General features: G+C 52.8%; 4 gene segments (V, D, J or C); all 4 read right to left on the reverse strand.

The window, feature by feature from the left end:
* Positions 1-240: 240 nt before the first annotated feature.
* LOC123347613 lies at positions 241-6,461 on the reverse strand. The segment is given in 3 exon segments: positions 241-323; positions 5,810-6,130; positions 6,358-6,461. Coding segments are annotated over 3 exon segments (450 nt in total).
* Positions 6,462-8,800: 2,339 nt separating this feature from the next.
* On the reverse strand, positions 8,801-9,773 carry LOC123348477 (the record flags this gene model as incomplete). The annotated part of the segment is given in 3 exon segments: positions 8,801-8,833; positions 9,209-9,525; positions 9,711-9,773. Coding segments are annotated over 3 exon segments (396 nt in total), but the record flags the coding sequence as incomplete, so codon positions are not given.
* An 11,412-nt stretch (positions 9,774-21,185) lies between these two features.
* On the reverse strand, positions 21,186-21,868 carry LOC123348469. The segment is given in 2 exon segments: positions 21,186-21,739; positions 21,823-21,868. Coding segments are annotated over 2 exon segments (432 nt in total).
* A 2,249-nt stretch (positions 21,869-24,117) lies between these two features.
* LOC123347614 lies at positions 24,118-25,691 on the reverse strand. The segment is given in 2 exon segments: positions 24,118-24,437; positions 25,616-25,691. Coding segments are annotated over 2 exon segments (396 nt in total).
* Between the last annotated feature and the right edge of the window lie 332 nt (positions 25,692-26,023).

Consider the following 26,023-nt stretch of genomic DNA (forward strand, 5'->3'; position numbering starts at 1 on the left):
CTCGTACATTCCTTATTTGTCAGAGGAGTTGTATTTCGGCTTCATCAACTTCCCAGGCCAGTCCATCGAGTTACAGCAGGGATGACTCTGTCCTCTACAGTGCAGTTCAACTGTAGTTCATGTCAAAAAATCAACGCCAGAGTCCAGTCGGTCAAATGAAGTTTTGTAATGCAAAGAGCATTGTGGTGGGATGGGAAGGGAGACCTCAATGAGTCAGGTGTTTTGTCTGAGGTGCTACTGTCAGTATTTAACCAGGGAGTGGGAGCTGTCAGCTTTGCATACACTGGATTGACCGAAGGGGTTTAAGCCAAGAAGCAGAGAGTGTGTGGGGCCTGGATAGGTGTATGGAGCGCTGGATTCAGGTGGGTAGCCAGAGAGTCTAGCAAAGGCTGGGAGGGTCTCTCTTTAATACATTGCCTGATACTTGATCAGAGATCACACACACTATGCAGTGATGGGCACCAGGGTGGACTATTGCCTGGGAAGTGTATACATAAAACCTGACTTTACTCCTGGCCTGGTGACCCTTCCTATTCCTGCGCCCAGTGGGGTATTGTTTATGGATCTGCACCCTCTGTGGCCTATGGGATAAGGGGGGGGTTAAGGGACTGTTGTGAGGATAAAGGCGATAACCGCTTGTGAAGGGCAGAGATGCCACGGTGAGGGGCCCCACATCGTTTATAATGAACTAATCACCTTCCGCTGTGTTAATACGCTAAACATCCCAGTTTGCTGAAAGGGCCAGAGCCTCCCTGGTGTGAATCCGGAGTAACTCGAGTCTAGTGAAAGCAGCTGCGGTGACTTTACACCAGTGGAGGATTTGGCCCCAGGCAGGGCCGGTGCAAGGATGTTTCACACTCTAGGCAAAACTTCCATCTTGCACCCTCCCCCATCCCCGAGCCCTGCGGTGGCTCCCTGCCCCCTCTGCCCTGAGGCGCCCCCCGTGCAGCAGCTCCAACCCCCGCCCTGAGGTGACCCCTGCCCCCATGGCAGCTGCCCGCCCCAGCTCACCCCTGCTCTGCCTCCTCCCCGAGCACACTGTGGTTGCTTCACTTCTCCTGCCTCCCAGGCTTGCGGCACCTAAGCTGATTGGTACCGGAAGCCTGGGAGGCAGGAAAAGTGAAGCCGCCACGGCGTGCTCGGGGAGGAGGTGGAGCAGGGGTGAGCTGGGTCAGAGAGTTCCCCTGCGTGCCACCCCCCTCCCTTACTTGCTGCAGGCAGCCCTCCCCACACACCCCTGCCCCAGCTCCCTCTGCCTAAATGCTGGCGGCAACTGGGGCCGCGGTTGTCACCGAAAAAAATGCCCCCCAAATCCTAGTGCCCTAGGCGACTGCATAGGTCACCTAATAGGTTGCACTGGCCCCGCCGACAGTCAAAATACTTTGAAACACAAAGTCAGGCTGGGAAAAATGCCTTGACTGGTGAAAACCGGCACGAATCCAGTTCTGCTGATTTACCCGCTGCCCCCTGGACTCCAGAGGAGCTCTGGCTGATGACACTGGCTCCATGGCCGGCCCGCTGGCGTTAGCTGGGCTGGGCTGAGTTATGTTGAATGGGATCTGGCCCATTCACGTCAATGACGTCACACCTGTTTACATCCTTAGAGCACTTGGCCCGTTGGCTCCAGGAAAGCTGAGCTGATTCACACTGGCTGGGATCGGGCTTTCTCTGCCCACCGGCACAGGCTGCAGGGGCGCCGCATTGGGGCAGGTAGGAGCTAAGTGGCTGTAATTGTTTGTCCCACAAGTGCGTTAAAAGGCTCAATTCTGCAAGGGTCAAAGTGTCTCCGCTTCCATCAGTGTGAGTGGGATGGAGGTGTCTGAACAGCTCCTTGTGAGATGCGTTTGGCAGCGTGTGCTCTGCGGGGTGGGATGCTCAGAGGCTGCCAAGCAGAGGTGAACATGGGGAGGCAGCAGGGTGCTCAGGTGGCCGCAGATGGACCCCTCTCCCCAGGGCGGGCTCTAGGTTTTTTTCTGGTGGCCAAAGACCTGGAGAGCCCCCCGGACCTGCTGCTCTTCAGCCTCACAGTGCCCTGGCCCAGCTCCGGCGGGCGGGAAGGCGAGGATCTCCAGCTGTGGGGCTACGGGCTCAGCACTGATGAGCCCAGCTGGCTGCTCACCTCCTCACATGCTCCGGGAGACCCTCTCGCCACCACTGCAGCCGGGGCTCGGCTCCAGGGGACCCCACTTCCCTCCCTCCCCGGCTCCTCACACACTCTGGGCAGGGCCACCCAGAGGATTCAGGGGGCCTGGGGCAAAGCAATTTCGGGGGCCCCTTCCATAAAAAAAAGTTGCAATACAATAGTAACATGTATCTGAAAATGTAAAAAATAACCAGTGAAATACATTCAAAATTAATTTGTAATAATTTGAAAAGACACGAAATACATTAACTGCTTTACTGGTCTGTCTACATTTGCAATTACATAATGGGCTGTTGCTGGGTGATGGTGACGGTTGGTGCCAATGGGCTGCTGTTGCCTGTGGGTGGTGCTGCTGTTGCCCAGCGCTGGGTGGGAAGCTGGGCTCTGGGTCGGGGGGTGTCTGGCACACAGGGGCTGGGCTCGGAGCTGAGGGTCAGGGCTTGGGGGGCTGGGGTCAGGGGGGTGCACGCCCCAGCCCCTTACCATGCCGCTTACCCCCTGCAGCCGCGTGGTGTCTCCAACTGGGGCCTGAGTTCCCAGCGCTCGGCTGCCGCTCGCAGCCCCGTCCCCTTATCAGCTGAAACACTGGGGGATGGGAGAAGACGGAGGTGGGGGAGCCTCCGACATACTCCTGGGGGCCCCTGTGGGGCCCGGGGCCTGGGGAAAATTGCCCCACTTGCTTCCCCCTGGGCAATTTGCCCCACTTGCTCCTCCCTGACTCTGGGAGCCATTCTCGCTGCTGCCACAGCCCAGGCTTGGCTCCAGGGGACCCAACTTCCCTCTCTCCCTCCCCAGCTCCTCACACACTCTGAGAGCCCCTCTGGCTGCGGTGGTGAGAGGGCTCCCGGAATGCATGAGGAGCCTGGGAGGGAGGGAGGCGGGGCCCGGATGCAGGGAGGGAGGATGCAGGACCGGATGCAGAAGAGTCCTGCTGCCAATGCCTCTCTGACTCTCGCCAGGGTGGTGCAGGGTTTCCCTTCCAGAGTGGGCTGTGCAGGGCGCCGCTGGGCTGGGCAGGGGGCGCGGATCCTGGATCCCGGCTCCAGCAACTGGCTGCACCAGGGCCGGCTCCCGGCAATGAGGCCCCAAGCAAAAAAATAAAAAAGGGGGGGCGGAGTGCTGCCCCTTAGAAAGTGCTGCCCCAAGCACCTGCTTGGAGGGCTGGTGCCTAGAGCCGGCCCTGCCTCCCCCACCCTTCAGGGGGGTGTTCAGTACTGGTCTCATTCACCGCTGTTAGTGCAGCCCAAGAGAGCAGAATGCAGCTCTTCATGCAGACAAATGTTTGAATATAAGAAAATACCTAATGTGGGAAGGACACAACAAATGTCATTGATTTCATGCTTGGCAGTGCAGAACAGAGGCTGTTGGCCCCGCAGCCTGACCTATTTGGAGTTTCTCCAGAGAAAACTGTATCCTTCCTTTGACTAAACTGATTGTCTTTGGGTATGGCTACACTTGCAGCTGTACAGCGCTGGGAGTTAAACCTGTCTCTGTACAGCTGAGTAGGGAAAGCGCTGCAGTCTGGCCGGACTGACAGCTACCAGCACACTGTCGTGGCCACATTTGCAGCATCTGCAGTGGCATTGGGAGTGGTGCATTATGGGCAGCCATCCCAGCGTTTAAGTGGCTGCAACGTGCTTTTCAAAAGGGGAGGGGAGTAGGGTGGAGTGTGACAGAGCGTGTGGGGGAGAGAGAGAGTGGATTTTGGGGGCTGACACTGTCAGCAGCAGCCTTGCAAGTTCTGACCCCCTCCCCCACCCCTCTCTCACTCACTGAAAGCAAACAGCAGCGTTTTTTTTCCTCACAGACCAGATAAGCAGCCTCATGGAAACAGACCCCTACCCCCTCCTGCCTGCTGAGCTGCTTCTCTCCTCTACACTGGCTGTGGGTGTTCCAAAGGCAGCTCCCTGCCTCTGCTCATTCACAGCAAACAGTGAGTTCTTAAAAGGATTATGGGAAGCTTCCGGAGCTCAGTCCCAGGGTACTAAGCCCGTTTACTCTGGCGCTGCAGCAGCAGCAGCGCTATGCTCTTTATTCCTCTCCTTGAGGTGGAGTACAAACAGCGCTGTAGCCACGGAGATACAGCGCGGTATGTGCCTTGCCAGTGTGGATGGGGAGTGAGTTACAGTCCTGTAAAGCCACCACCAGCACTGCAACTCTCCAGTGTAGCCAAGGGCTTAGGACTTGTCTACACTGGCGCTTGACAGCGCTGCAACTTTCTCGCTCATGAGTGTGTGGAAAAAACACCTCCCTGAGTGCAGCAAGTTTCAGCGCTGTCAAGCGCCAGTGTAGGCAGTGCACCAGCTGCCCTTTAGCGAGATACAATTGAAAGTGCCTCTTTACAAAATATTACTTATGAGAACATAATTGATGATTTTGTAAAGAAACAGTGTAGAAAAAATGTTATCTGGGTTTTGTTTCCAAATTGAATACGTTTCTCCAGAGGAAGTTAAATTTTATTTTTCCATTCATGCATCTATACTATTTATTTTAATGCATTTTTCACTTTAGCATAATGCAAACGCAAACTTTCATCTAAAGCAGAAGTTCTCAAACTGGGGTCCGAGAACTCCATTCAGGTGGACAGAGGAAAAATTATTATACTATTTTTCTTTTTATAAAGCACTCTGATCCAAAGCACTTTACAATAGTTAGCTAATGGTACAAACAATATTTGGAAAGATCATTAAATGGTCCACTGAGACACTCAGCACTTTTCAAGAGGTCCCTGAAAAAGGTTAGACTACAAAAACAATCAAGGTTCCTCACTTTACTTTCACTTATTTCCAATTACTTATAATACAGGAGGAGGAGGAAGAAAAAAAGAATGAAAAACGAGGGGCAGGGGAGATAAGAGAGAATGTTATTTTTCTTGTCTGGGTCCCATGCAGGGAGCAAAAATGAAGCTGAGCACAGGGCCCCACTAACGAAATCCGCCACTCAGTAGGAATCAGTGTGAGGAAGGCCTAGCCATCCTTGCTAGAGGCAGATGCTCTGGCAGGTCACCCATATGGACTCCAAGGTAAAATGAGGAGCCCAGGACTGCAGCCATCAGCCACTCAGAGACCCCTGCTCCACTTCCTCGTTTTCCTTGTGCAATTTCCTGTTCTTTGTTTCCTTGGTGTTAGTGCAGCACCCGATCTGAACACCAGCTGTTATTATTTTGTTACTATTATTATTATTATCAACGTCTTCATCCTCCTCAGCAGCTCGATTCAAATCGGTGCTCCCGAAAACTTTCCAGGTCAACCTCATTTTTCCGTTTAGTCCCTTGCTATCTCTTTCCGTATTTCTCTTTCCCATCCGGTGGGGAAGCACTGGATTTGTTTGTGGGTTTCCCCGAAAAGCCCTTGGAAGATCCAGGATACTTCATTTTGCTGGACAAGCGCTGCCAGCACTTTTGTAAATGTTGCCATCAGGGCGCTGGTGCGTGTCACTGGGCTCATGATCCTCCTGTTCGTGGCATCACCTTGGTGCAAATATACATCAGACGTTCGCTCAGATTCCGTACCCGCCTCCCCTTTGCATTTTCTTTCCACTTACATGGAGTGTTATGGGGAAGGGGGAGAGGAGACTCTCAGCTCTTTCAGTTCAAATTGTGAAAATTAAGTGGACAGAATCCGCTTCCCCTTTTTGTGCCAGTCCCTGCTCTGCTCTGTGTCACTGTGTGTCTGGCGCAGTAATAGGTGGCGGTGTCTGCAGCTGTCAGCGAGCGGAGCTGCAGCGAGAACTGGTTCTTGGAAGTGTCTTGTGTGATGGTCGTTCGGCTCTGCAGAGCGCTGGCGTAGTTAGTGTACCACTGACTCGATCTGTAGTAAATGCGTCCCACCCATTCCAGCCCTTTCCCCGCGGGCTGCCGGATCCAGTCCCAGGTGGCGCTGGTGCTAGAAACCGAGTCTCCGGAGATGGTACAAGTGAGTGTCAGGGACTCCCCGGGTTTCACCGCTCCCGGGCCCGTTTCCCGCAGCTGCACTTGGGAGAGGACACCTGGGAAGGAAACACAGAAATGAACCAGTGAGCCAGGCCCTGTCCCCTGGGAGCGGGGACCACGTGAAAATAAAACACCCTGAGACCGCACCTAAGGGAGTGAGGCGCCCAACTGCCACTAAATTCCATTGGGATCTGTGCACCTAATTCCCTTGGTCTCATTTGAACAGCGCCTCTTCTGCAGGCGCTGCAGCAAGGAACCCTCGTGACCCCCAATAGACACGTACCTAAAGGGGCCACCAGCATGAACAGGAAAATCCGCAGCAGGTTCATCTTAAGTGAAGGTGCAAACTGTCTCCAGCAGCGAGACCCGGGCAGTTCTGTGTCTGGGGGGAGTATGAGGCTGCTCCAATCAGGGGTTTGTATTTAAACAGGAACCATCCGGGGCAGGGATTTGCATGCGAGTTTCACAAGGCGACTATAAGCGATGACCGGGTGTGGGCTCTGTCAGCACATGAGGATCTCTCCCTGGGGTGCGTGTCCCTCTAAGACAGTGAGTTCAGCTCAGAAAATTGTGAAGCCTCCTAAGGCGTATGGACGCCCCAACTCAATTTAAATAAACAGCATTTGGTCGTTTAAGACTCGTAAAGGTGTGTGAGATTCTCAGCCACATATAAGGGCAGGACAGCGCCTTCTTAGCAACGGAGGGATGTTTGGGAACGGGAAATGTAACCTCCTCTCTTGTGGCTTTGGCTGGGATTTCAATAGAGCCCCAGGGAATTGGGAAATGGAGGGTTTAACTCCCTTACAGTATCTCTGATATCCTACCCCGTGCTCGGTAGAGATTAATGATAGTGCTGGGGGCAGCACTGCATTTACTGTACAGGCATAGCTACATTCCCAGTGAATAGCGGCTTTGTTGAAATCAGTTCCGTTCAGTGGAAGTCTTTGGGCTGATCAGGGCCGGCTCTACTGTTTTTGCCGCCCAACGGGGGCAGTCCTTGTGCCCTTAATGCGGCTCGCGCGTTTCCCCGGCGGTGGCAATTCGGAGGCAGCTTCTGTCTTCAGCCGGAAGACAGAAGCTGCGCCCCTGCCGCCAGCGGAACATAGACGCTGCCGCCCAATTGCCGCCGCCGCTGAAACTCGCCTGCCGCCCTACGGGCACGCGGCCTGCCCCCGCCCTCCCGCAGCAATTCGGCGCGCTGCTTGGGGGCCAAAACACAGGGACTGCCGCCCCTTGCAGATTGCCGCCCCAAGCACCGGCCTGGGATGCTGGTGCCTGGAGCCGGCCCTGCGCACAGTAATACCGGGCGGTGCCCTCTGCTTCCAGGCCGGTCACGTGTAGGTAGAAATTGGAGCTGTCCTTGGAGGCTGTGAATCGATGGTCGGGGAGTAGCTGTTGTCAGACGATGTATAATAGTAGATCAGCCACTCCAGCCCCTTTCCCGGAGCCCGTCGGACCCAGTTCATATAACAGCTGCTGAGATCAAAGCCGCTCACGGGCACAGGTCAGTTTGGTGGATTCTCCGGGCTGGACTGGGTGAGAACCAGCTGTGCCCGGGCCCCTGGAGACAAGCAAAGCGGGTTGTTGCAGGAAATGTTTAAAAGGAACAGTGACATTAAATAGATACAATCGACGGAAGGAGACAGGCAGCTCGGCAGATATTGGTCTAATACATCCCTAGCGTGACTCCATTGGCCTTCCCACGCAGGATGTTGGAGAGGGGATTTTTTCTAACGCACTCACATCATTTAGGAGCACGAGCACTATTGACTTTCTGAGTGTTCCTGGGGAACTTGGGAACTTCTGAAAAGCCCCCTCAGCCCGAGAATGGGCGAGTGAACAGACAAACAAACGCACATGAGAGTCCAGCCAGGAAAATGCGGAGTCTCAGCGGACCCAGCCTGGTGATGGGAGGGGAGCGCAGCCCAGTAAGTCCCTGAGCCGGATCCAGGGCCTGTGGCTGGGACGCCCGAGTCAGTGCATAAGTAGGGAGTTGGCTGTGCCAGCTTTGCATAATCTGGGGAGAACCGGGCGGGTTGGAAATAAAAGGGGCTGAACCCAGCAAGGGGCGCAGGCCCGATGGGAGATTGAGGGCGAGGGGGGGCGGTGACCTGATAGGGAAGAGCAGAGACCAGAACCCTCAGCCAAAGAACGGGACTATGTGAAAACAGAACCAGAACTATCCCCTGACACTACTCTTTGGACATGACCTACAGGCAATCTGAAAGCGATGCTTCCTTACTGCGTGTTCTTGGCAATTTGGCCAAACCTCACCCCACAGCCGTTTCCAACACGCACCTCCTGCCCAAGGCAGGAGTTTCGAAAAAGAAAGCTGGAACCATTTGGGAGCCTTTGAAAATCCCACACTAAAATGGCTTGGTCTTGTCTTTGAACAGAGTCCTAACGGCTGTATTCAGGGTGAACCACCAGGTGTATAGGAACGGCCCGAAATTACCCAGGAAATAAAACAAACTCATCTTTAACTCTTCTCCAGCTTGTGCTTATGCATTAAAGAGCAAACAGAGGCAATGCGCTCATGGAGCACCCTTCAGCCTTCTCCAGGTATCTGCAGAGAGTGACAAAATTATGGTGTGAAAAATTCTAGGGCGGGTCCACCACGACTCTAAAGAACATAAGAACAGCCAGACTGGGTCAGACCAAAGGTCCATCTAGCCCAGTGTCCTGTCTCCCTGCAATGGCCAATGCCAGGTGCCCCAGAGGGAATGAACAGAACAGGGAGTCACCCAGTGATCCACCCCCTGTCGCCCATTCCCAGCTTATGGCAAACAGACTCTTTAAATAATGTCTCTGGCATTTCTTCCTCTTAGTTCATGTTTTGGAGGCGGGTTGAAGGGCAGAAAGCTAATTATTCATAGTAATTGAGGCGGATTCTATTTATCCATTGCTGTCCGCTAAATAAGCTACTCTCTGTTCTGTCAACATAGTGAGTCTTTAATTACCAATGTGCATTTTTAGAGGACGGAAGCCCTGATTAAGGGCTGGAGACTTTACAATCTATGAATCTGTGTTTAAACTGCCCTGCCCTGTCAGTGCCTGCTGCTCTCTGCTGGCGCTGAGAATGTTTGCATTCGAGGAGGAGGTTTTTGTATTCACTGCAGTTGATTTCTGATCGCTGTGTCTCTCGCACAGTAATAGCGGCCGGTGTCTTCCGCTTTCAGGCTGGTCATTTGCAGATACACCAGGCTGTTGGAGTCGTCTCTAGAGATGGTGAATCGCCCTTTAACCGCATCACTGTAAAATGTGCTGTGGCTGTTAGCAGGGTTGTATATCCGTGAGACCCACTCCGGGCCCTTCCCGGGCGCCTGGCGGACCCAGCTCATATGGTAGCTGGTGAAGGTGAACCCGGAGGCTTTGCAGGAGAGGCGGAGAGATCCCCCGGGCTTCTGAATTCCACCTCCGGACTCCACCAGAAGAACCTGGGACCGGACATCTGGGGGGAAAAGAAGAAGAAAAAGCTCCGTTAGATTCACCTTAGTACAAGACCTCAGCCAAAGCTCACAGAAGCCGTTGGGAAGATGCCCATTCACTTCACTGCGCTTTGGGTTGGGGCAAGAACGTCCAACCGTCCCCGGAGTCTCCCACTAAAGTTGGGGACGAGGGGGGGGGAGGAATTACCTGCAAGGGCTGCTAGAATCAAGAGAAGATTCAGCCACGATATCATGTTGCTGACGCGGGAAGGGTTTCTGATGGTAACTGCAAAGACACCAAGACCTTGGCCTGATCCCTTTTCATTCTCTGCCGTCCAGGAGAACACAGGATTTATGCAGGACCCCGAGACACTGAATTTGCATCACCTCCTCTTGAAAAAAAACACCACACCAGAAACCACAACCCTCGTTAAACTGAGGCCTTCCGGAGTCGAGTTCATAGCAAAAAAAGCTACTTGGCTGGAGAGGAGGAGCTAGAGTCTCTCTTGTAGGATCACTTCTTCAATGATCTCTACAAGAATGCTCGGCAGGGGCGGCTCCAGGCCCCAGCACGCCAAGCGGGGCAGCATGCTGCGGGGGGCGCTGTGCCGGTCCCCGCTCTGCCGGTCCCCTGGAGGGCGGCAGGCGACTCCGGGGGACCTCCCGCAGGGTCCCCTGGTCCCGCGGGTTCGGTGGAGCATCCGCAGGCACGCCTGTGGGTGGTCCACCGGAGCCGCAGGACCGGCGCGGCAGAGCGCCCCCCGCGTGCCTTGGGCCGGCGAAATGGCTAGAGCCGCCTGACCTCTCATAGACAAAATGCACCATTGATTGTTCACCTGCTGCTGAATTCTGTCTCTTCTTAGTTTGTGAGTCCTGGCCACTGTGTGTCCTAGTGCATAGAGCACTAGACTGGGCGATGGAAAACAGGGTATTCATTCCTTGGTCTGCTGGGTTGCCTTGGATAAGTCATTTCTCTCCGTAAAATTGGAATAACCTTTTAGGTTCACCTAACCTTCCTTTGTGAAGAGCTCTGACATCCCCTGCTGAAAATCGCTTTTATAAAATGCTAGGGGTTGGTGTTATTACTAATGTCTGAAAATGTCCTTTCTTCTTCTATGAGAAGGAAGAGGCGAGCATTTGAAACCAGGGGCGCTGGAACAATTTTTATAGTGGGGGTGCTGAAACACTGAACCAGACTGTAAACTCTGTATATAAAGGAATCACCTTCAAGCCAGAACCCCAAGGTCCAGCACCTATGTTTGAAATTCTGCCTTGCAATGCTGGACTACAAGACAGAATTATTATTAGATTGGCACCTGAAAATGAAAGGTTGGGTGTGGATCCCCGCCTAGCCTGCTTTGAATGTTTTAGCCCAGAAGACGAATAACTGAATTCTGCTAGGTCATACAGTAAAAATGGACAGTCGGTACCCTGAAAGAATCTATCTGTGGGTTAGGGTTATAACCCTGCAGGGGTTTGTAGGCCTGTGCCACTGTAACTGAGAGTACAGTACTTGCACTGCTTTGAGCGGGGCTAATGGTATGAATGAAACAGTTCAGTTGCATAGTAGTGTTGTATCACTCTTCTTCCTCTTAGTATTACCGTTCATATTATTTTCAATACCCACTAAAAATAGGCAATAACACAGAGAAAAATGTCAAACTAAAGTTTCTATGGAAATGCTGGATAAAATAATAAAATTTAACAATGCATAGATCTTAAAAGCTCCACCTTGCCACTGTGTTTATGCAACAGGGTGGAGTTTTTAAAGGGTCTTAATGTAAATACGCAAATCCCATGGGAGCTGGAAACTTCCCAACTTTGGGTGCCTTTGAAAATCCCAGTCTCACACTCTAATTGGTGGAGGGCCTGTTCTTTCTCAGGTGTGATACAGTGCGCTCAGACGCACAGCTCAGCGATATTTAAGTGTGGGAAATCTGTTACAAAGACTGTTATGTAAAATCCCAGCGCAGTGCAGGGCTGAGATATTCCAAATCGCTTAAGGGAGATGGCAATGGATGATTTTCAAGGATGCAAATGATTTCAGGGAGACCCTAGTACAATGTCTTAGGCCTTGATTCATGAAAGCATGTAAGAATTTGTTTAAACCCATCTCTATTCAGGACACTACTTTAAATTTAAGCACAATTCTTAGTGTCCCTGACTGAACTTTGCACTTTATTCTCAGTAGTGTCAAAGGCTGTACAGGACCTGAAAGAATATTTATCTCATATCACTAAACCAGACAGAAATCGCTACGTTTACCTGCTGATATGTGCACCAACATGCCCTTAAGACAGGGTTTCTCCAACAGGGGTCGCGGCTTGTACAGGGAAAGCCCCTGGAGGGCCAGGCCGGTGTGTTTACCTGCCCCGCCCGCAGATCCGGCTGATCGGGCTCCCACTAGCCGCGGATCGCTGCTCCGGGCCAATGGGACCCGCAAAGCGGTGGACAGTAGGTCCCTCAGCCCGCGCCGCCTCAGCAGCCCCCATTGGCCCAGCGCCCGGCCGCCAGGGGCTTTCCCTGCACAAGCCGCGGCCCCTGTTTGAGAAACTCTGATCTACCGTGTTCCCGGCGGCAGCCCTTAGCCACGTGACTGTCCCTAATGCCCTCAGTACCAGCGCTGGGCTGAGTGATGGCATCCCGGTCCGAGGGGCGGGGTCTGTTATCTCCATGGTGACTCTGTCACATTGTGGCACTTTACTGTGGGTCGGGATGTCTCAGCTCCACCCACTGACACCCGCGGAGAGTCCGGGCGGTGATTCCCACATGTCAGTGGGGTGAAAACAATCCACGAGCCGCTTGGGAAAGTCCCGGCGGTGCCACATCCCCAGCCCCAGCGGAGTGGGGTTTGTTCAGGCGCTGGGTGATCTCTGCCCACAGCCCCGCCCGGACTCTGAATGGCACATTTCCATATCCAGCCTCCAGCTCTGCGTGCCTCAGTCTCCCCGCTTTGACCCAGGGGCTGGGATCGTTCCCGGCCTCCCGGCGGCGCTGTGGGGAGAAAGGCGATAACCGCGTGTGAAGGGCCGAGACGCCCCGGTGAGGGGCCCCACACGGGTTATAATGAACTAATCACCTTCCGATGCGTTAATCCGCTAAACGTCCCAGTTTGCTGAAAGGGCCAGAGCCTCCCTGGTGTAAATCCGGAGTAACTCGAGTCTAGCGGAAGCAGCTGCGGTGACTTTACACCAGCTGAGGATTTGGCCCCAGGAGCAATTCGCTCCATCCGTTGGGTCTGATGCGAACCCCAATGCGCTTGTCCCCGTTACACTGACAGACGCTGCCCTGTGAGTCTGACACAGAGACGGGCCCCGGGAGAGCCAACGTGCCAGGTCTGCGAGGGGAGAGCGACTCAGAACAGGACTCACTCCGGATTGGAGTTCACAGATGAAGCGGGGGATCTCTGCGCCATAGGCCCAGCGGGGCTCTAGACCGGAAAGGAGACACGTTGCCCGGGAACAGAAGGGTTAAAACTGCCGGGAGGTTTGTGCTCCATTCACCCGGGTGCCGGGTCTCCTGCAGGGCCGGCTCTGGCTTTTTTGCTGCCCCAAGCAAAAACAAACAAACAAACAAAAAAACTGCGCGGGGCGGAGCGGCGAAGGGGTGGGGGGAGGAACAAACCTGCCAGCCAGCCGAAACAACAAAGGGTGGGGGCAGGAAACCTGCCGGTCGGAGTGACCTGGGGGGGCGGGGCGGGGCGTGAAACAAACCTGCCGGGGGGAGCGCGAAGGGAAGAAAAAAACAAAAAAAAACAAAAAGAAAAAAAATACCTGCGGGGCGGCGGGAGCGCCTGTGCAGGGGGACTCCCAGCCCTGCAGACCCCGGGCAGCGGAGTGCACACCCCAGCTGGGGAGGGGAGAGAAGGGGGCAGCCAGGGCTTCCTTAAGCGGGCGGGCAGGGAAGGACGCGGGCTGCGTGCCGGGCTTGCTGCAGCCCTGGCACCGCTCCCAGCAGAGCGCTCCCCTCCTCCGAGCTCCTACCCCCCTACAGGGCGGCAGGAGCAGCAAACCAAAAAGAAAAAACCTGCAGGGACCGCGGAAGTGGCAAAGCGCAAAAAAAAAAAAAAAAAGGATTGGGCGGAAGCGGCCCCTCGGAATCTGACGCCGCAAGCACCAGCTTGCTCGGCTGGTGCCTGGAGCCGGCCCTGGTCTCCTGTCCCAGCCCGGAGCGGTGTGTGTGTCAGTGCTGCCCCCGCGCGGCTGCCGGGAGAAGGGCGGTTCCGCAGCCTGGGTTTTTGTAGGATCACAAACCAGTTTCGTTTCACTGTGTGTCTCTCGCACAGTAATAGCGGGCGGTGTCCTCGGGCTTCAGGCCGGTCATTTGCAGATACAGCTCACTCTTGGGATCATCCCTGGAGATGGTGAATCGGCCTTTCACTGAATCAGGGTAGTCTGCACCCCCACCGAGGTTTATAAAAGCGACCCATTCTAGTCCCTTGCCAGGAGCCTGTCGGACCCAGCTCATGAAGTAGTCACCGAAGGTGAACCCGGAGACTTTGCAGGAGAGGCGGAGAGAGTCTCCGGGCTTTTTCACATCCCCTCCGGACTCCACCAGCTGTACCTGGGACCGGACACCTGGGAATAAAGACAGGCCATTAATATCGGTATAAAAACAGCGGTAACACAATATTCTTCTCACTCTGCCAGTTATTCAGAGGAGGAAAATACCTTCCAAAGCTCCTAGAGCGAAAATTACAAGAATCAAAAATCCCATTTTCCCGGGTGCTGGAGGGGAACGTTCTCAGGGACTGGCTGGTCACTGCACAGACCCAGGGGCTGCGGATTGTGTCTCCGGGTGCAGCCTGGGCAGAGAGAGGCACAGATTTAAACAGGAAACTGTCTCCCTCATTTGCATGTCCCCGCTTTATAAGAGACACACACTCCTGCTGCCAGTGATCTGAGTGACTCGTCCTAGGGCTCCGGGTGCGGGAGTCAGACTGTCCCCTCCTGTGTCTGTGCAGCGCCGGGCACAGGGCGCTGGGGTGCTCCTGACACTTTCGGACCCCTGGGATGAATGAACTCTCTTGGGAAGGAGGTAACACTTTCTGCTGAGGTTCAGTGTATCACTCTAATTAATATGTCTCCCCAGTCTGGTGATTCACAGAGGCTCACAATACAACCGCTTAAATATGACGTTACTCTATGGGATACATATGTTACAAGTGACATTAAGGCATGCAATAACTCACAGTATTCAAAAATCCTAAACCCTAAAAATATTCTTATCATTCTAATACCTAATTTAGCAATACTAGCACACAGGTGACACAGACCGTTTCCATCAGCTTTCACACACCTTTGGTCCTGATACACAGAAATTGTCAGTTGTGTCGGCCCTGCTTTCTAGCCAAGAGTCTTCGCCCTGAAAGCCTAATCCCAAACCTATAATGGAGGCTTTGCCGTGAGTACAACAGACACTGAACCAGACACTAGAATCATCTATATGAATTTCAGGCAGTTGTTCAATCTTCCCTTAGGCAAATGTTTATTCAGGAGCCCACCGCAGGTTGTTAGTTGCAGAAACATAGAGCTAGGCCGACTCCCGTTGGAGCCCTACTGAGAGTAATTTACATGGTTAATGGAAGGAGTCTGTCTTTTATAAGGAGCGGGATATGCAAATGAGGGACACTGTTTCCTGTTTAAATTTATCCCTCTCTCTGCCCAGGTTGTACCCGGAGAGACAATCGGCAGCTCCCTGGCTCTCAGCAGTTGCCAGCCAACCCCCCTGAGAACTTTCCCCTCTAAAACCAGGTGAAATGAGACTTTAGCTCCATTTAGTTTTCATTTTTGAAGCTTTGGGAGGTATTTATGTCCCGGGTAATTTGCACAGTCAGGTGACTGTTATTCTATTCCTCTTTCTATGTGATTTGTATCGTGGCTTCCTTCCCAAGTGCAGCTGGTGGAGTCCGGAGAGGATGTGAAAAAGCCCGGAGACTCTCAGGGCGATTCACCAGCTCCAGAGACAATTCCATTAACAGGGCACAATTACAAATGAGCGGCCTGAAGCCCGAGGGCTTCGCCCGGTATCACTGTGCGAGAGAGACAGTGAGGGGAAGCTGGTCTGAGCTCAGACAAAAGGGGAAGAGGGTTTCCTAGGGGTGGCGCTCTGGTTCCACACCAGAACGGACACAAAGTATCTCCCCGTATGGACACCGCACACAGCTGTAATGGGAGAGAGGCTGACTCCATCTGCCCCTGGGGCGCGCAGGGAGCAGATGCCCAGGGTGGATTTCAGAGGGGCAGGAGAAAAGAACAGAGCCCTTGCTCTGTGGATGCCTCCAGTGACTCTCTGATCAGACACTCTCCACCTTAAGTATCAGAGGGGGAGCCGTGTTAGTCTGGATCTGTAAAAAGCAACAAAGAGTCCTGTGGCACCTTATAGACTAATAACAGAAGTATTGGAGCATGAGCTTTCCTGGGTGAATACGCATGCGTCTGACGGAGTGAATATTCACCCACGAAAGCTCATGTTCCAATACGTCTGTTAGTCTATAAGGTGCCACAGGACTCTCTGTTGCTTTCTCCAGGTTAAGGCTCCCCCGTCTCCCAGTGCAGTAGTGGAGAAGCCGAGCCCTTAGTGCAGGTCAGGGGGCATGCAGAGCCCTGAGTGAGGGTTGTTTGACAGGCAGGGTGGGGTCAGTGATCGCTGAGTGATCTCCCCCCTCAGCCCATTGATCATTCTCTGGATAAAAATCCACCCTTTTGTAGAGGGGGCAGCACAAGCGTCTATGCACCTCCTGAGTGGCACCGAAGCTTTTGAGGATCTGATGCCCAGATCCACATTCCCACCACAATCCAAAGGAAACACATCTGTGAGTTTCATGCTCCGTGGTGGGAAGAGGAAGACCAAAGTGGGTATGGATCCAACATAAATATGAAGGGGAAGGGGAATCGAAACGGAAGTATCCAGGGGGTATTAATCAGAACCTGAATCTGAATGGGGATATGAAGTGGAGGATAAATAGGACTGCAAAGGGAAATAGGAACTGGTATATGACTATGAACTCCTGTGGATGGGACTGGCAATATGAATGGGAGGGTGTAAATAACTCTCTTGTTTCTATTATTATTTAATAAATCTTCACATAGCATAGGATTGGCAAAAGGGGCACGAATCCATAGGTCTCATGCTCTCGAACAGCTCTGGAACAGTCACTGGGAGGACCCCTTCAGTGTGTCAGCCCCAGTGGGGTCACACTCTCACTAGGGTAAGCCACAGGGATTCACCACCTCTTGGGACCAAAACTTAGAGAGTTCAGCCCCCCTGCTTCACGCCATGGGCTCCCTTCAGTGAGTCCACCTGAGTTGCGCACCTGAGGAAGACATGTACCCCGAAAGGGAGCAATTCACTGTGAACTTCCTTAAGCTGACACTAGGTGAGTTCTTGGAGTCACTAGTTTATGTTCCCTTTGGAGGTGAAATTTGCACTTGGGGTGTGTTTTGTTTGTTCTCTTCTGTTGGTTGATTTGTTTGTTCCATATTTTTGTTTGTTTGTTTATTTGGTTGCTTGGAGTGGGTGTTTAAGTAGAAGAGGTCCTTCAGTGAGAGTCCTTCTTGCTGTGGTGGAAAGAAGCTGCAGAGTAGAACCTCACTCCCCTAAAAAACAAGGAGGAGTCTGGTGGCACCTTAAAGACTAACAGATTTATTTGGGCATAAGCTTTTGTGGGTTAAAACCCACTTCTTCAGATGCATGGAGTGAAAATTACAGATGCAGGCATTGTTATACATGAAGAGAAGGGAGTTACCTCACAAGTGGAGAACTTAGGCATCTTTGAATTTCAGGCCTAATTAATTCATTTCACTTTAGAGAGACATAACCAGACAGGTCTCAATATGAAGCAGTAGGAGGCTCTGTAAGATATTTAGGACATCAGTTTTTTAACGGGAAATCCAACATCTTCTCCTCCCTAAGCTCCCTAAATATCAAGGGATAGATTCACAAACGGATTTAGGAACTTAATGACCACATTAGAAACCTCAATCCTACAATCAGGCCTAAAATGGGATTGAAGCCCCACCCCAGCTGTCCCTGAATTCTGTAGACTCCTGAGCTCACTTTGCACCTCAGTTTTTGCAGTAAAAGTTCCCTGGGCACCTATATTTCTGCCTGTGAGTATGGACTTTGCAGGCCCAGGTCTTTTCTCCATGGTGTGGCAGTGTGCAGCACAAGGCTGTAACCTGTAGAGCGCAGCAGCCCATTGTGGTTAAAATGCCCCATGTAGACCCTGCTAGTGCACAGAGATATTGTTCTGGTTCAAACAGGGAGGAGTTAGAGCTTCAAGCTGGAGCACTGAGCAATTCTGGGAAGGAGATAAACTCCCCTCCTTTCAGAGTGAGATGAATCTAAGAAGGAGGGCGGATTATGAGAAGTCTTCCCCTTTTGAGCAGGTGAGTTAATAATTGCCATATATTGGGCTGCTTCCTATAAAATAGTGGGTGCTGACCCCTCTGGGAGACAGAAGCTTGAGCTAGGTGGGCCCTTGGGAGAGCGTTAGTGCTGGCAATTCTTAGGGTCCCAGGTTAGGTCCATCAATGGCTATTAGCCAGGATGGGCTGAGATGGTGTCTCTAGCCTCTGTTTGCCAGAAGCCTGGAATGGGCGACAGAGGATGGATCACTTGATGATCACCGGTTCTGTGCATTCCTTCAGAAGTACCTGGTATTGGCCACTGTCAGAAGACAGGATACTGGGCTAGATGGACCTTTGGTCTGACCCAATCTGGTGGTTCTCATGTTCTTATTCCTGGGGCCTTTCCCTTCATTTCTTAGGGACACCATAGACAAAATGCAGCAGCCAGGACTCCTGGGTTCCACTCCCAGCCTTGGGAGCTCTGATGCAATGGTTGCCTTTCAGTGCTAAGGGGTTGGATTCACGGAGTGCTTGTAACGCAAGGCAGAAGCAGTGTTGGCAGCTGCTCTTCCCTGGGGCTCATAAACCCAGACTGGTTCTCCACAAGGTTAGTTTTAGTGCAGGCTTTAATAGGATTTACCTCACTGTGTGTATCTGACAGTAATACACGGAGGTGTCTGCGGGCTGCAGGCCGGTCAGTTGGAGGGACACTTGGCCTTTGGAGGTGTCTCTGGTGATGGCGAGTCGACTTTTGAGAGCATTGCTATAAGCAGTGCCCCCATCAGCCCAGATACCTCCCATCCAGTCCAGCCCTTTCCCCGCTGGCTGGCGGGCCCAGTGCACCGCGTAGCTAGTGAGAGAGAATCCGGACACGGTGCAGGTCAGTGTGAGGGTCTCTCCGGCCTTCTTGACTCCCCCACCGGACTCCACCAGGCTGACCTGGGAATAGACAACTGCAGAGATAAAGGGGGAATATTGCAGCGATACCCGGAGGCGCAGTTATTAGGGAACACGCGGTACCGGCCGCGGAGCGGCAGCGCAGATCCCGCCCGTACCCGCGGGGAGCAGCAGGAGGAAGGCGATGGCCAGGCTGGGGGTCATGTCTGCGGCTGGCGTCTCGGTCCCCAGGCGGGATGGGAAGCTGAAGCCCGGCGCTGGCTCTGAGCGGGGTGAGCGGCCAGGTCTGGGCTATGAACAGAGCCCCGGGGAGCTCATTTGCATGGGCCGGGTTCGGGGGTGGGGACAGTATAACGGGGGGAACCAGGAGGTGTGTGACGCAGCGTCGCGTTGTTAAATCTCCTGGCAGGTGGATTCCAGAGTCCAGCTGTGACACGGAATGTTCCCTTCTGCTCTTTCTTCTGCCCGCCGGAGATTTGCAACTATGAACGAACTGGATGGAGACAGTCTGTCCGCCTATCTTCCTCTCTATTGATCGCCATAGACATCTATCTGTCTATCTATCCCCATACGCCCCATCTATCTATCTATCTATCTATCCTCACCCACTGTATCTATCTATCCCCATACACCCCATCTATCTATCTATCTATCTATCTATCTATCTATCTATCTATCTATCTATCTATCTATCTATCTATCTATCCTCTCCCCTTTTTATGTTGGTGTCAATATTATAAATTAGGAGCCAGTTTCATTACTGAACCATTCCTTGTTCATGAGAATCTGGAAAATTAAGATGGAGACAAACTGTACAGAAATGCTTCGGGAAAATGTTGGGGGCTGTATTGTTGGAAAGGGGGTTGGAGTCAAACTCCTCAGTCTGAGGAGAAAGGTCAGTGCTGCGGGGGCAGGAGAAAAGTCGCCCCTGGTGCTCAGTAGCTGGACAGGTCCCTGTGATGCCCCTTTACAAAAGGGTGAATTTCACACACACAATCACCAATGGGCTGCCGGGGAAGGTCACTTCTAGTTTCTTGGCCAGAACCCTCCGGCCCATAATCCGCACTCCGGACTCCGCGTTCCCACTGCTCTTCGCTGAGGGCTCAGCTTCTCCAGTGACTTCGCTGGGAGATGGAGGGAGCCTTAAAGTGGAGCGTGTCTGATCAGAGAATCACTGGGGGTGTCCACAGGGCGAGGGCGGAGCCAGCTGACCCTCCCTGCTCCGCTGAAACACACTCTGGGCATCCGCTCCCTGCAGTAACTGATCAATAACTGATAACTGGTTATCGATAACTGAAAGGATTCTCCCTTATTCCTCTCCTTAGTGCTGCCGGATGGTTGGTGGGTACTGAACAAAGCCGTAGAGATGTAGCTAGAACACCCATTTAAATCAGGCTTGCAGGTTCAATTTGGTGAGTGCCTGGCCCGCATCTCATTGCATCGCTAGGTCCCTTCTGGTACCAATGTTTTAATCTGTTTGAATGAATGGGCCAGAACACCAGCTATAGTCAGTCGGGGTAGCAGCCTTGGGATCCGCGGAGCTTCCAGAATTAACACCTGTGAGGCTCTGACCCCAGAACGATTGTCCTACTTTCGGCCTTGCCCAAAGCTCAGTAAAGTCAGAGAAAGTTTTCAGACTCGATTGAAATGAGCATCCGATGAGCCCCGAAATGCATTTATCTTCCTGAAGGTGTCAGACGTTGTACTGTGAATCCGGGTAAGTGTCGGTCACCCAGAGAACGGTGGGTGTGAGTGGGGATAGCTAGCTATATATATAGATCCATCCAGGTCTTTTATAACATTAGTTATGAAAACAAAGCATCAGGTCACACATTTCTGAGAGACAAAGCCTGAATTTAGCCCTTTCCTTGGGCAAGTCTGATCTGTGGACTTTCTCCAGCAACATCATCTGGTAAAATGTGAACAGCCAGTACCGAGGAGCTGCCCATTTGTGGCCTGGATAGAGTGAGCCCATCGACCTAGGGCACCTGCTGACAGCCCCGTTCAACTCCCAACCTCCCAGGGTGAAATTTGCATGGAAATCCCTCGCGGGGGGGGGGGGGGGGCGAAGGGTTCCTGTTTAAATACAGGTAGGTAAATGGGATTACACTGAGAGAGGGAGTTGGGTGGATGAGAGATCCGCTATGTGACATGCCCTAGGTTCTCAGACCGGCTGGATGGGCGTTGTTTGATGAGGTCCATACACGTGAGACAGTGCGCAGGGCAGGGAGTCGATTAGTTATGGAAGTTGTTTAATACCTTTGCGCACATAGAACAGAAATACCCAATGATCGATAGCCTCACTGGGGGTAGCCCCGTGCCTGGTTCTGGCTGTCAGTGTTACTGGCTTTGTTTCTCGCGTTTTATTTCCGCCCCCCCCCTCCCCCCGCGCTTTTAAGAGTGTGTAGAATGGGAGTCTTGATTTGCACATAGAATTGATTAAAAATCAGAGGGAAAGGTCCAGGTCCAGCCCTTTTCACTCAGGAGGGGACCGGCCCCTGGACCTGTGCCTTGGCTGAAGCTGTATTTGGCCAGAGCAGGGCACCTTGACATGAACACGCTGTTTCCTCTTTTCAGTTTCCAGTCCCGGGAGTGTCAGGCTCTCACCAGCTGGGACTTTCCCTGCTGACCGCAACGGGAGGTTTTTGTCTGAGCTCAGCCCGGCTTCGCCTCACTGTGTCTCTCGCACAGTAATACCGGGCGGTGTCCTCGGGCTTCAGGCCGGTCATTTGCAGATACAGCAGGTTGTTGGGGTTGTCTCTGGAGATGGTGAATCGGCCTTTGACCGCGTCGGCGTAATGCACAGTGCTGCCGGCCCAGTAGCTTATAGCTGCGACCCAGTCCAGGCCCTTGCCAGGAGCCTGCCGGACCCAGCTCATCCAGTAGTCACCGAAGGTGAACCCGGAGGCTTTGCAGGAGAGGCGGAGAGAGTCTCCGGGCTTTTTCACATCCCCTCCGGACTCCACCAGCTGCACCTGGGGCCGGGCGCCTGGGAATAAAGACAGGTTACAAACACATGGGTATTACAGTCAATAACTCAATAGTCTGCAGGGCATTCAGGGGCTAACCTACCTCCCAGAGCTGCTACAATGAAAACGAAATGGAGCCAAATCCTCATTTTTCCGAGTGTTGGAGGGGAAAGTTCTCAGGGGATTGACTAGTCACTGCACAGACTCAGGGGCTGCGGATTGTGTCTCCGGGTGCAGCCTGGGCAGAGGGAGGAACAGATTTAAACAGGAAACTCTCATCCCGATTTACATACCCCCCTCCTTATAAGGCACACAAACCCGCTCCCTGCATGCTCGGAGTTATTTGGCCGGTGGCTCTGAGGGAGGGAGTCGGACTGGTGCTAACTCTGTGTCTGGGCAGCGCCCAGTGCGTGCGGGGCCATCCTGACCACACTGCTGCACAAAGAGCTCCCTTGAATCCGCTCCCATCGCTCCAGGTGTAAGGGCTGAAGGGAATGGAAAGCTCCACCACGGGCTTTAGGGGACTGTGGACCAGACCCTTAGAAGGAAGAATATCAGGCGGGTGAGCAGGGCAGCATCGTTTGAAAATCTGGTTTTCTTTTGAGGCCAGAGGTGTTTGTGCCTGATGTGCTCGGTCTATAGGGGCATGTTGTTTTTTTTCAGAGAAATTTGAGAGTATTTCTATCCATCCCCCAACAACCCACAGAAGCATCTTGGCAGTCATCACTTTTAGGCACCTCCAGAAACCCAAGTGCTAGTTATCACACCTTGAACAAATGAGTCCCCAAATATTCTTCTTGTGCAGCCTGCATTACTTCGGTGTCCGATCAGTGCCACATTTAACCATGTGAGTGCTCAAGTTGTTGATGTTTTTTATGGACACATGATCGAATATGGGTGCAGAGATCCGAAACCAGCTAACAGATTTGTTTGCACTCTGCCTGTTGATCCTGTTCTAAGAAGGACAATTCTGCAGTTTGGATTTTTGGATGAGCCCTACCAGGATTCCGCTCACGGTGTGTCCCGCACAGTAATAGCGGGCGGGGTCCTCGGCTTTCACGCCGGACATTTGCAGATACAGCTCACTCTTGGGATTATCCCTGGAGATGGTGAATCGGCCTTTCACTGCATCAGAATAGTAGATATTTCGCCCTCTGTTGCCGATGAATGACACCCACTCCAGTCCCTGCCCGGGAGCCTGCCGGACCCAGTGCATTTTGTAGCTGCTGAAGGTGAAGCCGGAGGCTTTGCAGGAGAGGCGGAGAGAGTCTCCGGGCTTTTTCACATCCCCTCCGGACTCCACCAACCCCTGGGACCGGGCACCTAGGAAGAAAGACACAATAGAAATCACACAGAAAGAGCAATAGTATCACATTCACCTGACTGTGCAAATTACTCGGGAGACAAAAATACCTTCCAAAGCTGCAAAAATTAAAACTAAGTGGAGCCAAAGCCTCATTTTCCCGGGTGCTGGAGGTGAAAGTTCTCAGGGACTGGCGGGTCACTGCACAGACTCAGGGGGCTGCGGATTGTGTCTCCAGGTGCCAGGGGCGGCTCTAGACATTTCACGCCCCAAGCACGGCGGCATGCCGCGAGGGGCGCTCTGCTGGTCACCGGAGCCGCGGGACCAGCAGACCTCTGCAGACATGCCTCCGAAGGCAGCCTGCCTGCGGCCCTCCCGGCGACTGGCGGAGCGCCCCCGGCGGCATGCCCCCAAGCACGCGCTTGGCGTGCTGGGGCCTGGAGCCGCCCCTGGGTGAACCAGTGTTTGGCCCCGCACTCGCTGGGCCAAATAATTCTGATCATTCAGGCAAAGGGTTTGTGTCTCTCCTATAAGCAGCGGAATATGCAAATAAGGGTGAGAGTTTTCTGTTTAAATCTGTGCCTCCCTCTGCCCAGGCTGCACCCTAATGATTCCCAGCATTCTGCTCATTGTTTTGACCGCCACTGCACATTCAGTGGATGTTTTCAGAGAACTATCCACAATGACGCCAAGATCTCTTTCTTGAGTGGTAACAGCTAATCTAGACCCCATCATTATATATGTATAGTTGAGATTATGTTTTCCAATGTGCATTACTTTGCATTTATCAACATTAAATTTCATCTGCTGTTTTGTTGCCCAGTCACCCAGGTTTTTATAGACTGTATTCTGAAGCATATAAGGGTTTATGGGGCCCAGCGTGTTACTCCCCCATCCCAGTCACAAGGTGCCGGCCTCGGGATGTCTGCTGTGTGTGGCACTAGATTTGGCTAAAAAGCTGAGTAAAGTTTAATCATTTCAAGCGGAACACACTCCGGAACTTGTCTCCTGTGAGAGCCCAGCGCCCGGGCTGTCAGTGTCACAAGCCAGCTGGGACTTCCCCTGCTGACCGCAACGGGAGGTTTTAGTCTGAGCTCAGCCCGGCTTCGCCTCACTGTGTCTTTCTCTGACACAGTGATACCGGCCGGTGTCCTCGGGCTTCAGTTGCAGGTAGATCAGCTTCTTGGAGCTGTCTGTAGAGGTGGTGAATCGCCCTTTCACGGAATCTCCGTAATAGGTGGTTGATCCCAGAATTGCTGATCCCCACTGCAGCCCCTGCCCGGGAGCCTGGCGGAGCCAGTGCATCCAGTAGCTGTCTATGCTGAACCCTGAGGTGGTACAGGTCAGTCTGAGGGAGTCTCCAGGCTTTTTCACATCCCCGCCGGACTCCAGCAGCTGGACTTGTGACCGGACACCTGGAATAAACGCATGTTAAAATCAGGTCAGTGTGAATTGCCAACAATCCATCCCGCTGACTCCCCTGCCCGTACAAGGGGAGAAAATACCTCCCAAAGCGGCTGCAACAAAAGCTAAATGGAGCCCAAGACTCATTTTCCTGGTGTGGGAGGGGAAAGGTCTCTGGTGGATCAGTTGGCAATTGCACAGACACAGGGGGCTGCGGATTCTCTCTGGGTGCAGCCTGGGCAGAGATTTAAACTGGAAACTCTCACTTTTATTTGCATACGCCCCTCCTTATGGCAGATAAAACTCCTTCCAGTGACTCACTGGATGAGTGCCCTGGTCTGTTTATTCCCTCTGGGGCACCTGGCACTGGCCAGTGTGGGAAAACAGGACAGTGGGCTGCTAGAGGACAATTGGTCTGTCCCAGGCTGGCCCTTCTTATGATCTCACACCTTGGTCTGGGGGCCTACTGCTGGGGAATAAAAGGATTGGGAAAGGTTTGAACTCAGCAAGGGTTTAACAGACTCTCACCCTTTGGTGTTGCCCCAGCAGCTAAGTGGCCTATGCTCTGTCTACAGGCCCAGCCTTGACACCCCTGAAGCGGACACGACTCTCCTCTTCGCAGTCAGGGAAGTGACTTTAATCGCTGCCAGGCTTTCTGCGCTCTCACCTCTCCACATTTACAGGGACAGGCAAGAACCGATATCTGACAGGTGTTTCTTGGTGTCCAGTTCACAAAAAAAAAAAAAAAAAACAGAAACAAAAAACGTTGAGAAACCGTCAGTTCACTGATTGCCCCGCTCCTCCGCAGACATCCCTTTCTGATGTTCTGATATTGGTTTTGAAAGCGCGGGTTTCATAGTTTCACTGGGTGTACAGTGTTCTGTTCTTGTCATGGCTGGGGGCATCAGCCCGAGAGCAGATGTATCGAAAGGAGAATGAGGACCCCATGCGAGCAGCCACCAGACAGGGCCACCAGCCCTGCGCTCTCTCCTCCTAATTCCCTCTGACACCTCCCCTCCTGGGTGCTGCTTCTCTCGGCACGATCCCAATAAGCCCTGAACGGACCCCGACTAGCCCACTGCCGTCAACACCAACACTTGGTACTTCCCTGGAATTAAGGGCTGCCAGTTGAGACCTTTATCTCCACGGTCACTGTATTAAATTGCTGGAACTATATTGCCGGCTGGACCTTTAGCTCCGCCCTCGGACAGCAGCAGAGATTCTGGACTGTGATTGTCAATCGTGAGGTTGGATCCCTTATCCATGAGGCCCCTTTGAAAATCCCAACCCCGCCTCATGGATAAGGGATCCCACCTCACGTTTGACAATTTATTATTTCTCTTGAGACTCTAGGAGAGGGGGGTCAGACTGTCTCTTACTGGAGGGGTGTGGTGGGCCCTGCTCAGTGCGGTGGGATCCTGAGTGTATTTTGTATAATAATAATAATAATTAATAGATCCCCTGGAAGAGCACAATTCCATAGACTCAATTTTAGGGCCTGTTTCTGTCCACATTACTTGGTGATGGAGGATTCTCAGATCCTGGCAGAGTTGTGCTGCATAAAGGGTCAAATTATTTGTTCGCTTTCGATAAAAGA

Source organism: Mauremys mutica, chromosome 13 (genome assembly GCF_020497125.1).
Source record: "Mauremys mutica isolate MM-2020 ecotype Southern chromosome 13, ASM2049712v1, whole genome shotgun sequence".
Taxonomy (NCBI): domain Eukaryota; kingdom Metazoa; phylum Chordata; order Testudines; family Geoemydidae; genus Mauremys; species Mauremys mutica.